Consider the following 14,691-nt stretch of genomic DNA (forward strand, 5'->3'; position numbering starts at 1 on the left):
TCCCTTGACCTCGCTGTGCCCATGACACAGCTGCTGCTCCAGTGAGCACAGGCCAAGGCTGCCCTGTGCCCCACATGGCTGTTCCACCTCACTGCCCTGCAATGCTCCCCAGGCCATGGCTGGCTGCCCATGGAGCATCCTGGGGGGAAGGCTTTCCTGAATGGCATCTAATGAATAACTGAGACACAGAAGTGACTCACTGGGGAGCCTGGCAGCAGTGCCACACAGCGCCACTCTGCTCTTCTTTCCACAGATTTCAGGGACTGTTGTAATGGAATGGTGTTTCCAGAGTGGCTGGTAGAGAAGAGAGAATTCTGTTTTGCAAAAAATTGATATTTCTCATCTATATTGGTAGCTGTGTCCAGATGACTGGTAGTTTTTAATCATATTACCTGTATATGGAGCACTACAAAGTCACTGAGTTTTCTGACTTCAGGACTCTTCATGTTTTGGAGATGCATAATTCTATTTATGTAGTTGTATTTAATGAGCTGGCTGAAGTGTCACTCAGTACTAAAGACAGGAATAATGAAAAACCCCAGTCATAGAGGGTTATGCACACCAACAACTTTTCCTAGTCAGCTCCCCCTGAGGAGATAATGATGTGGGGAAAGAAATGTTTGTGGAGGCCAGAAGTTTATTACAAGGCAATCTGCCATTTTTATTATAGTTACCATTTGCAATTAAAAATAAGCAGCAGTTAAGATGAACAACTGAATTCTTAGTTTGAGTAACCTTGTTTGAGTTGAAGTAAATAGTCAAAAGCAACAGCAGAGGTAAAACCACTTATTTTACTGTGCAAGTCCAGAGTTTGGATTTAAATTGTATTAAGGCTTCACAGTAAGGCTTAGCTTTGTTCATGTTCTTCCCCAGAGTTTTGCTTTGCTCCTACAACCATGTGAGCCTCTCATTACTAGAAAGGAACACACAGAATGTTAGATACCTTCTAAAGAAAAGAAAAGTTCTTTTTCTATTCTTCATGGGCCTTACATATTTCAAAAAAAGTTTCTGATTCAACGTCTTCCAGTCTGAGGCAGTTCTTCTGGAGCAAACAGGTTCCAGGTAGGCAACAGGCACAGGAAGAAAATAGCAGTTCAGCTGCTGTGGGATTCACAGCTCTTGAGATATCTGTGGGAATTCTGCTCCTGGAGGAGCTGCAGGCTTGGGGTGGCAGCAGAGATGGGCAGGAGAGCAGAGAGTATCTGAAATGGCTGTGGGTGCTGGGGGTTTAGGGAGGATGGACTCTCCCCCCAGTCCTTTTAGCTCTGTTGCTGAAATGGTTGGAGCCTGTCAAACAAGACTCTGCACAAGGACAACATGGCACTGGGCATGGGAACCTGGCAAGGTTTGGTTATTCAGCTGAATCTACAGAAACAAAGAATTTATCTCCTATCCCACTAAATTTTTTCTTTAATCTCTTATGGATTGAACACTAGCCAGAGATAGCAAGCCAAGAACTTCACTGTTCCCATTTCAGCCCTGTAAAAACATTCAGAAATCATAGAGAGAGAGGATCACAGGTCTTCCCTTTCTCTGTGGTCAGCAGAGTGTTTATAAATTCTACATGTGGACTTTCAGTGTGTATTGGTTACTCTGTTAAGTTTACACATCAGCACGTTAAGCCAAAATGCTCCTGGTTCACACAGGTCTGTCCTGTTAATATCAGCCCTTATCACTTTTCAGAGCTGCCCAGAGTGGAGTGCTTGAGAAAGAAGCTGGTTGGCAAAATGGGAACCGTGTAAGTGACAGATAGGAAAGCTGACAGTCCATTTGGAGCAACTTGTTAGGCAGAAAAATGGCAAATGTCTTTTTTTTCCCTACTTTTTTACAAAAACCTGATTCCCCCTCAAGGTCAGTCAAAGCCTGGTGCAGAAGGTATAATCCTCTGAGACATGATTTGGAGTTGCTGGAATTTTCTTGTTTTTAAAGTTCAGCTTATTGAATTCTTCTGTGATTTCCACGATTGATTTCCCTTTTGTTTCTGGGAGGAACAGGTGGACAATCATCCCTGAAGTGAAAAGTACCACCATAAAGATGAGGAAGCAGAAGTGCTTCAGTCTTTCCTGCAGGGAAGAACAAAGTGAGAAAGAAAGCAAGATTAGCACATCTTTGCTTTAGTCACTTTCTTGGCACATTTTTATATTTGGGTCCCAGTGTTAGTTGGCTCTCCTCACGTTTTGGGCAGACAGAACAATCCTTCCAGGCCTGAGAACCAAGGCCACCAACACTGCCTCAGGCCCAAAAAAGTGTAAACAAAAGGGAATGGGGTGGAGGAAACCAAGAGAATGTGACTTCATTACCTGAAGCTGTAATTGGACAATTAACCTCTGATAGACTGTCATTGTGATATTTCTGAAAAATCCTCCTTGCCCCGGGATTTTCTCCTGGCAAGCTGAGAAGCCTCAGAGAGGAATGAAAACAATAATTATCTGATTGCTGCTCCTGTGTTTGCTGCTTTGGAATGTGGCTTGGACATTGATTACCAACAGGTGAATGTTTGATTGGTTCCATGTGAATTGTTTTAACTTAATGGCCAATCACAGACAGCTGTGTCAGACTTTCTGAGTCAATCACAGGTTTTTATTATTCATTCTTGTTAAGCCTTCTGATGTATCCTTTCTCTTTCTTTAGTATAGCTTTAGTATAGCATTCTATGATGATATGATGTAATATAATATAATATAATATAATATAATATAATATAATATAATATAATATAATATAATATAATATAATATAATATAATATAATATAATATAATATAATATAATATAATATAATATAATATAATATAATATAATATAATAATCAGCCTTCTGAGAACATGGAGTCAGGTTCTCATCTGTAACCTCATCCTGGGGACCCTCACAAAGACCACAATAGACCAAACTTAAATCTGTCTGAGAACCCTGTGACCATTGCCCACCTTGGTTGTAGCCTCTGTGAGACTTTTGCACTGCCCAAGGTGTATCTTTGAAGGCCTTTAATCAATACCTAATTTATTCTTTTAGCTCTGTCTAGCCTCTGTTCCAGGTAGCCATCCCAAAGCATCACCCAGAGTATTTTGCATTTGATAAGGGATTCTTTCCATTGACCAATATTTCAGTCTGAATGAGTATCTTGGGCAAATCAGGGCCCTTTGGTTGCAGAGTGGGCATGGGAGATGTGAAAAATGCATATTTTATGATTGGCTTTTAGCAAATATTAAAATGAATATTATATGTGTTATGTTAGAAAGTTATGCTGTGTTAATTTTCTTAAGTAGTGTGTTAAATATAGTTTGAGGTTATAACAAAATGTTAAAATAGAAACTATGCTATGTAAGATACATTTTTAAAGAGAGGAATGAGGTACTCCCACCAAGATAGCAGCCACAGGACACCTAAATCCTTCAAAGAAATAGAATTTATTGCTCCATTATCAGGAGAAATGAACTTCTTCCTGCCTCGCTTGGGCAGGGTGATGCCGTCAGGATTCAGAGGAAGAAGCTGACACTGCCCAGACAGAATCCTGTGTTTGAATGGAATTTCTGCATCATGTATGAGGTGTATGAATATGCAACAGGCTGTTGCTTTTAAGGGTTAATCCTTTGTAAACGTGGGTCCTTTTTTGGGCTTATTTTGCCCAGAACGAGGAGCCCGGACTGCCCGTAACTCTTTGTTTTTATTGTCTCCTATTGTCCTAAATCCTAATTGTCCAAAATATTATTACTCTAATTACATTGCTATTTTTATAACCATATTACTATTAAACTTTCAAACTTTTAAAGCCAATCGCTTGGCGTGTTTCACAGAGGGAGAGCAGGTGCCAAGAGCGCTGCAGCTGAGCCAGCGGCGCCGCCCTGCCCGCACTCACCACGATGAACGGGAAGGAGGTGCCGATCACAAACACCCCCAGCCAGTTCAGAACGGAGCTGATCACAAAGGCAGGGGGCCTGCAGGACAGCTTGAAAATTTCCACCCTGGTGGAAACCGTGGCGCCACCTGGAAGGGAAGAAAAACGAGAATTGTTTCTCGTTTGATGTGTTTGGAGTCCACGTTTGGATTGGGTGTTACACAGTCAGCTGGTAGATGCTGCTATAATGGACTGCCAGGAGTGCCAGAATTGTGCAGTGGCACTGAGTGTGCTGCTCTTTGTTACAAAAGAAAATGTTTGTGGCATCTAATAAACTGCTAGGCATCAGTTTGTGAAAGTGGTAAAATACTCAAATGTAATAAACTGCTAGGCATCAGTTTGTGAAAGTGGTAAAATACTCAAATGTAATAAACTGCTAGGCATCAGTTTGTGAAAGTGGTAAAATACTCAAATAAATGTAATAAACTGCTAGGCATCAGTTTGTGAAAGTGGTAAAATACTCAAATAAATGTAATAAACTGCTAGGCATCAGTTTGTGAAAGTGGTAAAATACTCAAATAAATGTAATAAACTGCTAGGCATCAGTTTGTGAAAGTGGTAAAATACTCAAATAAATGTAATAAACTGCTAGGCATCAGTTTGTGAAAGTGGTAAAATGTCACTCATGCACCCGGGTCGGGGCAGGAACAGGCAAGAGGCAGGATCGTAACAAAGGCAAAGAAGGTTTTATTCAAAAGAACCACACTTTTTAAAAATATACATTCTATTCTATTGGCTAGCTAACAGAAACATCTTTCTCATGTACTGTCTTTGAGAGGAACAGAAAAATAATGTAGAAAAACAGCACTTGCAAATTGTTTATAGTCAACAAGTTATCACATCTTTCCAGCTCCCTAAAATTTCTCACAAGCCACTGTGAGAAACTCTTGCTGCTTCTCTTTCTCTGTCCCATGGCATCCACAGTAAAATACTCAAATAAATTTAATAAACTGCTAGGCATCAGTTTGTGAAAGTGGTAAAATACTCAAATAAATGGAATAAACTGCTAGACATCAATTAATGGAAGTGGTAAAATACTCAAATGAATTTAATAAGCTGCTAGGCATCAATTTATGAAAGTGGTACTCAAATAAATTTAATTAACTGCTAGGCATCAGTTTGTGAAAGTGGTAAAATACTCAAATAAATGTAATAAACTGCTGGGCACTAGTTTATGAAAGTGGTAAAATATTCAAATTTTGGGGGACATCCAAGAATTAAGTAGTTGACACTTGAGAAAGCCTGACATCATCTCATGAAAGAAGATGTATCAGGATAGAAGGACAATTATTATTGATAAAATGAATTTTCTGTGTGATTCTGCTGGATTGCCAATGAGTAAGCTTCCCAGATTCACTTCCTGGGCATTTCAGTTTGTTTTGAAGTCATAGGATTTCAACTGTTTTGAGTTAGGAAAATAACTCAACCCTGCCATATGGGAAGGCAAATATTTAAAAAATTATTAGCCTTTATAAAATAAAATTTAATGAATAGCAGACAATAAATTCTAGGAAAAAAATTATTCCAAAGTAGGTCTTCTGCACTGCTGTCTGTGTGGGATAAGATGTAACATTATACAACACTGAATTTAAAAGAACTCTTGCTTTTCTTCTTCTCATTTTTTCCCCCTAGCATTAAAAAAAAAATCTTTTACCCATCTGCTTTTGCTCTATTTTTGCTGTATTTTTCCAGTGTTCTCCTTTCCTCTTTTTAACAAAACTCAAACCTGAATTTTGAATTTTATGTCCAATGAATAATTGGACCCACAATGTTTAAATGCAGTTTAAATGACTGCAAGATTATGTTAAATGAATTTACTTATGCTAAATATTCTGCAATATAAGGCAGTATCTCCTAACTCTATCAATAAGCTCACATGACTCAATTCCTTTATTTCCTTTGACTGAGAACTTACCTGGCCCAACAGCAAAGACAACTGTAAACAGGATAATGAGAGCAAGGCTGCAGTAGGGCATCCAGAAGTACCAATCCTGGGGAAAAAAAACCATAACAAACTTCTGGTTAAAAACTGTTACCAGCCCTAGGTGAGGAATGCTCCTGCTTTTCCAACACTGTCACCTCAAAAAATAAATATTCAGTGTGTGGGCACTGAGAGCTGAGTGCTTCACTCTGTGGGTGGAGCGGCTGAGATCTCTGTCAGGTGAGCAGACAGGGCAGAGCAGCTGCAAAGCCAGGGAGGCTTCCATTAAATGAAATCTGAAGAGTTCTTTTGCACCCTGTCCTTTCTTTTTGATCTCATAGTTCTTCCTCTGATCCTTAGGGATACGAGAAGGACAAATCAGATATTTCTTAATTTTGTTCAGTTATGGATTTAAAAACTGGTACTGAAAAGCAATTTTTATAGATCTTAATCAAGGAGAAATGACACTCGATGCTTTAGGTAAAGAAGATTTCTCTCTCCTGTGTTGGAGAGAGAAATGAGTGAAACATGAAGCTTTCATGAGTGAAACAAAAGCAGAAGTCTGCTGCCACCTTGCTTCCAGGTCAGTTCTGCAGTGTATCTGCAGAGCAGCTCTGGATGAGTACTGGTAACACAGGAGATTTGCTTCTGAAAGAGCTACAGAGGTGTCACTGTTTGAGAGGTGACCTGGTCTCCAGTCTATGAACAGACAGTGCCTTCCCACAATTATCTGCAGCAAAGTTCACTTGCCAATGAACTGATGCCAAAGCTCTGGGGTTTTGCTGTTACTTGTTAAAACCAGCATGAACAGAAAGGGCCATTTTCCTACAAGTGCCTTGTGGTGTGTGCTGGCTGCTCTTTGGTGTTTGCTAAATCAGGAACCAGTGTCCCAGGGGTTTTTGTGTTCCTTGCTAAGGTCATGGGACCATGTTGAAAGGAAGGCAGGGGTACAAGAGACTCTGGCTAAGAGAGAGTTTAATTCTACATAGAGGTAAGCTTGATCTAAGCCTCACTGTCCTTTCTCAGTAGTGTGGTCCTGCCAGGGAGCTTTACATCAGAAATAGAATAGAGCAATCTGCTGTGAGCAGAATTTCCTTACCTGCAGGGACAGAGTCACAGTGATAGCAGCTAGCAGTGAACCCATGATCCAGTAGCCTCCTCTGATGAGCGCTTTCCTGCCCAGCCTCTCAATGATGGAGCTCTGAAGGACAAAAATCCCATCAGTGTCAGTGCCAGAGAGCAAAATGTGCCCCTCTCCCCTGGTAATGGGACTTACACAGACTACAGCAGCCACGAGTTCAGAGAGCCCAATAGAGAGGGTCATGTAGGAGGCCATTTTTTCATCAAAGCCAGCTGCCTGGAGGACTTCAAAAGTGTAAAAATAAATCTGGAAAAAAAAAATCAAACAGTAAGAGAAGAAAATAATGGATTTCTTATCCAAAGTTGTGTGACACTACCCTAGATATGAGCTGCTGATCAGGGAGCATGCAGCTCAGCTTTGGAGTGAGCTGGAATTCTGTACTCTTTTTGGTAGTATTCACTCTATCAGCAGACAAAAATATTATAAAGCATTATATAATTATTTTACTAATGAATTTAATAAAGGATAAAATGCTGGGATAATTGGATCTCCAGCTACTACAATGCAATCAGATTTGCAGACTCCTGATCTAGGTGCTTTCAGAAACAGCCAGCCATATCTTGTTATCAGAACCCATCCAAAACCATCAGTGTTGGACATTCCCAAGAAAGAGGAGCGTGGGTTATGGAGTCATGAGAGGTTAAACCAAACATCTTCTCAAGTATCTCTGCTGGTGTTTGGGGATATGCTGAGTGATAAAGATTCCAGTTTAAGCTGTGTTAGATTCAGCTGTGTTAGATTCAGCTGTGTGTTTCCTTTACAGATGCTGCTGCAGCATGGTGTTAGAGGCAGCAGGGTCATGCAAAGCTGTGACTTTGGCAGGACCCCAGAACAGCAGTGCAGTGAGGAAGAGCTGAGCTGCAGGAGCTGCAGAATAGGCAGCATGCTTGCTGTTAGCTTTAAGGGCAGAGTGAGCAGCCTGCCATCCCCACATCTCAGGGGACAAATAGCAGCAGTTGCAGTGAGCAATCACACAAAACTACAGATCTGGGCAGCAGAGAGTGGGCTCATTCCCCAGAGTGAGCTCTGCAGTGGCTCCCGAAGGTGGCTGCTCAGTGAGCCTGACTCAGAGACAGGGAACTCCAGCAAGGACGAGAGCTGGCCACAGGGATGTCACACACAGAGCCAGCCCAGCTCTGTGGCTGCTGCTGAACTGCAGAAGGGCTGGCACACAGCGAGGTTTGGGCTGAGAAGCCTGAGAAAAATGGAGGCAGCTCCTGTGAGCTGTGATATCTTGGGGCTTGGAGGGGAAATGCACTCAACTGCATTGATGCCACAGAGCTGAATTGTGGCGGTCAGGGTAACTATCATGTACAGCTGCCAACGGAAAGCTGGTTCTCTCACTAGTTCCAGGACACTCAAGATCTTGGTGTTTTTCATTGTTGCTTTCTCTTTCATGATGTCATCAATCTCTGCTTGGTGTTGGCCTTCACCCCAAAGCTGCCTTATGGCTGTGGAGAAGGAGAGCGAGACCTGCCATGTTAATTCATCTCTGTTTTTTCCCTAAGGTTCCTGAGCAGTGAGACAAGAGTCTGGCAGCCCAGTGTGCAGGGCTGGGGCTGTGCTGAGATGTCTTACAGAATGTTCCAGAGCCCTTACAGGGTGTTCCAGAGCCCTGATCCCCTCCTGCTCAGTGGGCCCTAGTGGGGTGCACAGGGGCTCCCTCCCTGCCCATGGGGCCACTGTTCTGCCTTCCTCCTTCTCTCGGGGTGTGAGCAACCAATACCCAGAGCTAAGGGTTGCCCTGCAGAGCCCTGCAGTGCAAACAGCTATTTTTCAATTATTATTTAGCATTAATCATCCGGCTGACAGTGCAGGTGGTGTCAGACAAATGTGAAAGGTTTTGTACCACAGAGCTGCAGAGGGAAGAAGTTTTGTGCTCTGTGTGGAGACTACAACAATAATGGACTCAGTAGGTGTTCACAGAGCTATGTGGGAAATGAGCAGGGAGAAACTTTGTCCTGTTTATTTCTTTCCATATGGGGGAAGCAAGCATCGCAAAATGATTCTAAGTGAGGAACAGGAACCTGAAGCCCTCAATTACCTTTTTTGCAGGCTTCCTGGTCTCCTTTCTGCATGAGGAGGTAGGGTGGGGACTCTGGGAAGAAGGGAAGAGCGAGCAGCTGCACCAGGGCTGGGAGGCCACAGGAGGCCATCAGCAGGGGCCACAGTGCCTGGCTGCCCAGCAGCTCCCTGGCAGGGACAAATGTGGGTTAGAGTTCATTGCATCTGCTCTGAGGAGACAAAGGAAGGGATGGAAAAGCAGAGGGAGGAGCAAAAGGTGGAAAGGATCCAGAAATTAATTGTGTGGGTAATCAATTGCATCGTACCTTTGTCCTGAAATTTGCCCTATGGCTTTTCCCAACGTCCAAAAGAAGGAGGAAGTCGAGTTTGCAAATCCACGGAGCTTCCTGGGGGAAATTTCTCCAACATATTGGTGATGTAGAGGAACACAAAGACCTTGAGGTGAGGAGGGAGTTATGGGAGAGAAGAAAAAAGACAAAACCACTGGAAATCCAGTTATATTCACTGGGTGTAAATAATTAAGTATTACAGAATACAGCTGTGTCTGGCACATAACTCACACCTGAGACTTTCAGAACTAGATTTTTTAAAACTATTTCTAATAAAGTATTGGTCCTCTTTGCAGAATGCAGTTTCCTGACCTTAAGAAATGTACAGTTCTCCCTTTGAAGTGCAGGTGTAGCCTCATCATAAGCTCTCCTGTGAGCCTTAGCATGTTTTAAAGAACACAGGGTATGCAAGTGCTGAATAATTAAACACTTTTCAGCAGTATTTAATGTGCTTGTAGTTAACCCACATAATCTCAGCCTTTTCTGACATAATGCTTTTGAAGAACTGTGTGGCAGACTCATGGCAAATGATCACAAATAGTGCTACAGTCAATGTTGATTTGTATGTGATTTAGGTGGAGACATGAGTACTTATTTTCTTCTATCCAGAAATAATTTTTATGATTTCAGGCAGAGTTGATGTTTCCAGTTAAATTTATTAACTCAGACATGCTAAATACTAGTCTGGGAACAGAAGCTTTTTCCTGATATGGTGGTCACAGCCCCTTTTATCTGTTTCAAATGCAACATGTTCTTCTCTTGGCTGTATGTGATGGCAAAGCAATCTCTTTTGATTGCAGTCTCTTTAACAAAAATCAGGTTTTTTAATGGGATATGATATAGATTCTAGAACAGAGCAAGGCCCCTGTTGGTAAGCTGTTCTCAAATTACAATCATAGCTCTTCAACACATCTCTTTGTCAGAGAAGCAATGTACAAAATCTGGTTATTTGAAAAATACACATTAACTTCTAAGTGAACTCTTGAATAAGCTAAAAGAGGCATCCCTGTGAATATGCAAACAATAGAAAGGCAAGTTTTGTGTAGGGAAAAATACAAAAAAATACTGATAGCAGCACAGGATGGTTTTACTGCCTGTAGTCTACTTGCCAGGAGTGATTTTGCTTTATTAAGCCCAGATCTTATTAAGCCCAGGACTTACTGCTTGGAATACTCCTCCTTGTGAATACTACCTTTAAACTGTATAATTATCAGTACTGCTAGATAAATTTAAGAAAGTGCTATACACATTTTTCTTGAGAAAATCCCTTTTTTCATGAGGTATCAAAACATTTCTGACATCTCTGAATATTCATCCACTTGGCAAAGCTGAATTTCATTTTTAGTGAAACTGATAATAATTATGCTCTTTATTGCAGAGCATTATAGAAAATCTTCTTACAAAAAATCACTGACTTCCACATTTTGTTTTCTTAGTGGAGGCTTATTATTGACTTTGAAAAAAGATGTAAAATGATGTGAGATTCAGCTGACCTGTGGGAGAAGTCACTCACCTGCACTCACTCCACACATGAAGCGTCCAATTAGAATCATCTCAAAGGACTGGGATATTTTACTGCAGCCCATGATGGAGGCTGCCACTATCATCAGCACGTTGTTGCACAAGAGACATTTCTTTCTGTAAGGGCAAGAACATAAAAAGATTTTTTGTGGCTCAGAAGGGAAATAGCACTTAATGCCTCAGAAGGGAAATTGCGTTTAATGCCATGCAGGAAGTCTTGGCTAAAGTTGTCTTGATGGATTTTTGGAATTACAAATGTGTGGTCCAGGACAAAATGAGCACTTTGGACTCATGGTGTGCCCTGGCACGTGGCTGCACCTGGGGGTTTTGGAACACTTCTGGGGTGTGTAGCAGGGAAAACTCTGTACTTGGACATCCACTGTGAAACACATTATTGCAGCACCAACAGGGATCTCAGTGCTTCTGTGCTTTTAGTAGCCCTTTCCAGAAGCCATTCTGACTTCTGCCAGGAGCTGCCTTTCCCCATTGCTGGGATGAACCCAGGCATGGCTCCAGGACATGGGCAGGAAGCAGGAGAATCAGCTGCCACCACAGCTGAGCTGGCTGAATCTCTTATTTATATCACTGAGTCTAAAATCTGTCTCATTTATAACCCCAACTATCATTTCCTTAAGCTAAGATTCAGCTGACACATTGCCTCTGACCATACATACTTGCCAAATTTGACAGTGAGGTATCTGCTGCCTGAGGACCCCAGGAGCCCTCCTATGCCAAAGATGGACACAGTGAAGGACCACAGGAACAGGAGGTTGTCCTGCTGGATGGGGTGGCCATAGCGCTCCAGCCACGTCTCATTAATGAAAGCCTTAACGTGCTGAGACAGAAAATAAAATCATTAACAATGCCTGTGACAGCAGTGCAGGGATTTTATCATATTTACAAAATAATTTGGTTGCTTTAGCTGAAGTTACTTTTTCTCATAGGCTTTAGAAGTGTGCATTAGCTATCAGACATAGTATAATAGAGTGCTATGCTCATACTGCCATTAAAGTTCAATCTTTGGGATTTTTATCCTTGAAATCTGAGGAAGCAAGGCATGGACTGGTACTAAAGAATAGTGCAAACAGTACTACACAGTTCTGCAAATGAGTTATGGGTTTTCTCTCACATACCTGCCAAGAATGCTACATTACACAGAGCCTGTTCAGTGCAATTCCTAAATACTTTTTCACTCAGAACTTAGTGCTCTGAAGCCAGAAAATAATGATTTTCCATTAAGGTGATGTGTACAAAATAATGATGTCTTCCCTCTAGACTTCAGTGCCCTTAATGTGATCAGTGGAGAGAAGCAGACTTTTCCTAGAGTGTGGCTCACTTGTTCTCTTTTTCTGTGAGGATGGATAACCATAAAAATATAAACTGAAACCATGAAGAAGGCCCATGTGCTGTGAGATTTTAGGGGAGACAGATGCCACCCTAGTTAGTGTGTGTCTTCTGAGGAACACTTCTATTAACAACTTGCATATCTCTCTTTTCTTCTGTTTGCAACACTTTGACATGCCCTGCTCCTCATGATATCATAGCAAATGGGAAATGAGAGAATACTGTGGTCGAACACTTTCTGAATGCCAGAGCAGCAGCCTCAGGCAGCAGTGGAGACCCAGTGCTCTCATGAAGCACAGTGCCAGGTGCAGCTTTGCCTACCTGAGACATGTAGGTAATGGTGGAAATCTGAAAGCCAATTTGGAATGTGCCACCAATGCCCAGGACTGTGATCATTCGAAAGAGCCCCTGGTACTGAACCTGCAGAGGTAGAACAAAATCTTCTTAAGGTTGTACCCACATCAGGCTGTTCTCAAAATCATTCTCCAGAAACATCTCATTTGTTCAGGGGATTTTCAGGTGGCAATATTCTCTCTGCTTGCCCTGGTGTGGGATGTACATCTTCCTGTGATTTCCCTCCATCCAGCTCAAGGAAGTGCAGCTTCCACAAACATCTTTGTGAAGGCACCATGGCTTCTAGATCCTGTTCCCTGCCTCTCAAAACCTCTGCTACCATGGCTTGCACTAAATAATTAGGTGTATTTTAAAAACACTTTTTTTTTACCAGGTTAGCAAAGCAAATTATATTTCTAGATAAGCAAGTATTTTTCAGTCCAGGAAAACATTTAGGACACATTGTAACAGTGTTCACAGGCGTCTGAGGATGAGGGAAGAGACCAGGATCTGACTCCATGTTTCAGAAGGCTTGATTTATTATTTTATGTTATATATTATATTAAAACTCTACTAAAAGAATAGAAGAAAGGATTTCATCAGAAGGCTGGCTAAGAATAGAAAAGAAGGAATGATAACAAAGGTTTGTGGCTCGGGCAGAGAGTCTGAGCCAGCTGACTGTGATTGGCCATTAATTAGAAACAACCACATAAGACCAATCACAGATCTACTTGCTGCATTCCACAGTCACAGACAATAATTGTTTACATTTTGTTCTTGAAGCTTTTCAGCTTCTCAAGAGGAAAAATCCTAAAAAAAGGATTTTCCATAAAAATGTCTGTGACAACACATTAATATATGGATAAAGATGGATAGCAGAGCATATGAAATGCTCTAATACCTCAAAATAGTGGACAGAGCCACTTCCAAGATGTTTGCAGTAAACAGGAGCCTTGTTCTTACCAAGACACCAATTTTATTTCCTTTGAAGCCCCAGTAGCACACAAAAATGTCCCAGATGTGAATACCCCAGCAAGTACTCACCAGGTTTGAAAGGAAACCAGTCATCTCTGCCTGAGGGCTGGCTGTCCAGCTTGTGGTGTGGCTTTGTCATCACAGGCTTGTGTCTCTCTGTCTCCTGCCTGCTGCTCCAGCGCTGGGCATTTGGCTTCAGGGATCAGAGTTAAATTTTCACTATTTCATCTTCACTCACTTATATTTACTTCAACTGGCCAAAGTTAACACTGCCAGATTAAGTATTTCAGGAAATAATTACATCTAGTCCAGTCTTGAGGGGGAAAGTATCAAAGCAGAGAAAATTAGCATCTGGGGACCAGTGAGGGCTTTGGGAAGGGAAACAAGAAGAGCTCAGGCAAAACAGTCCAAACAGTTTTCCAGGAACAGTAAAATGTTTTATTCTATGGTATAGACTCATATCTGCCATAATCTACAAAAAAAAAAAAGCAGCTGGTACAAGGTTTAGTAACTATTATTTACTAGTAAGTAAAGTATGTAATTCTTTGGTAAAGTAAAAATGATAATTAGAAGACAAATAGGCAAATTTCAGAGGCTAATTTTGCTGTTCTGGCCTTATGAATCAGTTAGACTGTGCTGAGGAAGGGTATTTGTTGTCTGGGTTTTATGGAGATGTTTGTTGACCAGGTGTGGTGACAAAGCAGTAAGACTCATGAAAATTGTCAGAAAAGATAAATATGCCCTAACAAATTGGGATAGGACCACCAGGATCTCCCTCCCTCAGGTTCCAGCTTTGACACAGAATGGCTCCAAAATCAGTGTTGCAGGTGACAAATCCCCTTTGACTGCCAGAGGCTCCTTTCCTGAGAGGCAAAGCTCCAGCTGCAGCTCTGTGCAACTCCCACTGGGAAAAAGACCTTGGTGAGCCTGGGGCTTTCCTGTCTGGTTGATGCCCTGTGCAATTGTTGCCCTCAAAGCCTTTGCTCGTTCTCCTCATGCCAGGGCTCTGTCCTGGGGCACTGGGGTTACACTGAGGCCCCCAGGAAATGCTCAAGCTCACCCTCAGGACTTGTAAAGTCAGTTTATAAAACACAGAATGTAATGATTTACAGAGGGGTTCACTGTAAATCCTCTGAGTCAAATAAAGGAGAAAAACGCATGTTAATATTAAAACCTTGGTTACTTGATGACTCCAAGTATTGTCTGTA

General features: G+C 41.7%; 1 protein-coding gene across 1 annotated transcript in view; it reads right to left on the minus strand.

The window, feature by feature from the left end:
- Nucleotides 1–636: 636 nt before the first annotated feature.
- The window catches only part of LOC132081612 (uncharacterized), a 28,202-nt gene continuing 14,147 nt past the window's right edge, over nucleotides 637–14,691 (minus strand). Inside the window, exons 14-24 of the mRNA XM_059485445.1 lie at nucleotides 12,497–12,595; nucleotides 11,506–11,666; nucleotides 10,824–10,948; nucleotides 9,287–9,416; nucleotides 9,001–9,149; nucleotides 8,220–8,407; nucleotides 7,092–7,202; nucleotides 6,915–7,016; nucleotides 5,810–5,885; nucleotides 3,856–3,983; nucleotides 637–2,063 (exon numbers count right to left, since the gene is read on the minus strand). Of these exons, the coding sequence (XP_059341428.1) occupies nucleotides 1,857–2,063; nucleotides 3,856–3,983; nucleotides 5,810–5,885; nucleotides 6,915–7,016; nucleotides 7,092–7,202; nucleotides 8,220–8,407; nucleotides 9,001–9,149; nucleotides 9,287–9,416; nucleotides 10,824–10,948; nucleotides 11,506–11,666; nucleotides 12,497–12,595 (1,476 nt within the window). The 3' untranslated portion in view covers nucleotides 637–1,856. The remainder of the gene's footprint in view (nucleotides 2,064–3,855; nucleotides 3,984–5,809; nucleotides 5,886–6,914; nucleotides 7,017–7,091; nucleotides 7,203–8,219; nucleotides 8,408–9,000; nucleotides 9,150–9,286; nucleotides 9,417–10,823; nucleotides 10,949–11,505; nucleotides 11,667–12,496; nucleotides 12,596–14,691) is intronic.

Source organism: Ammospiza nelsoni, chromosome 18 (assembly GCF_027579445.1).
Source record: "Ammospiza nelsoni isolate bAmmNel1 chromosome 18, bAmmNel1.pri, whole genome shotgun sequence".
In the NCBI taxonomy this organism is placed as follows: Eukaryota; Metazoa; Chordata; class Aves; order Passeriformes; family Passerellidae; genus Ammospiza; species Ammospiza nelsoni.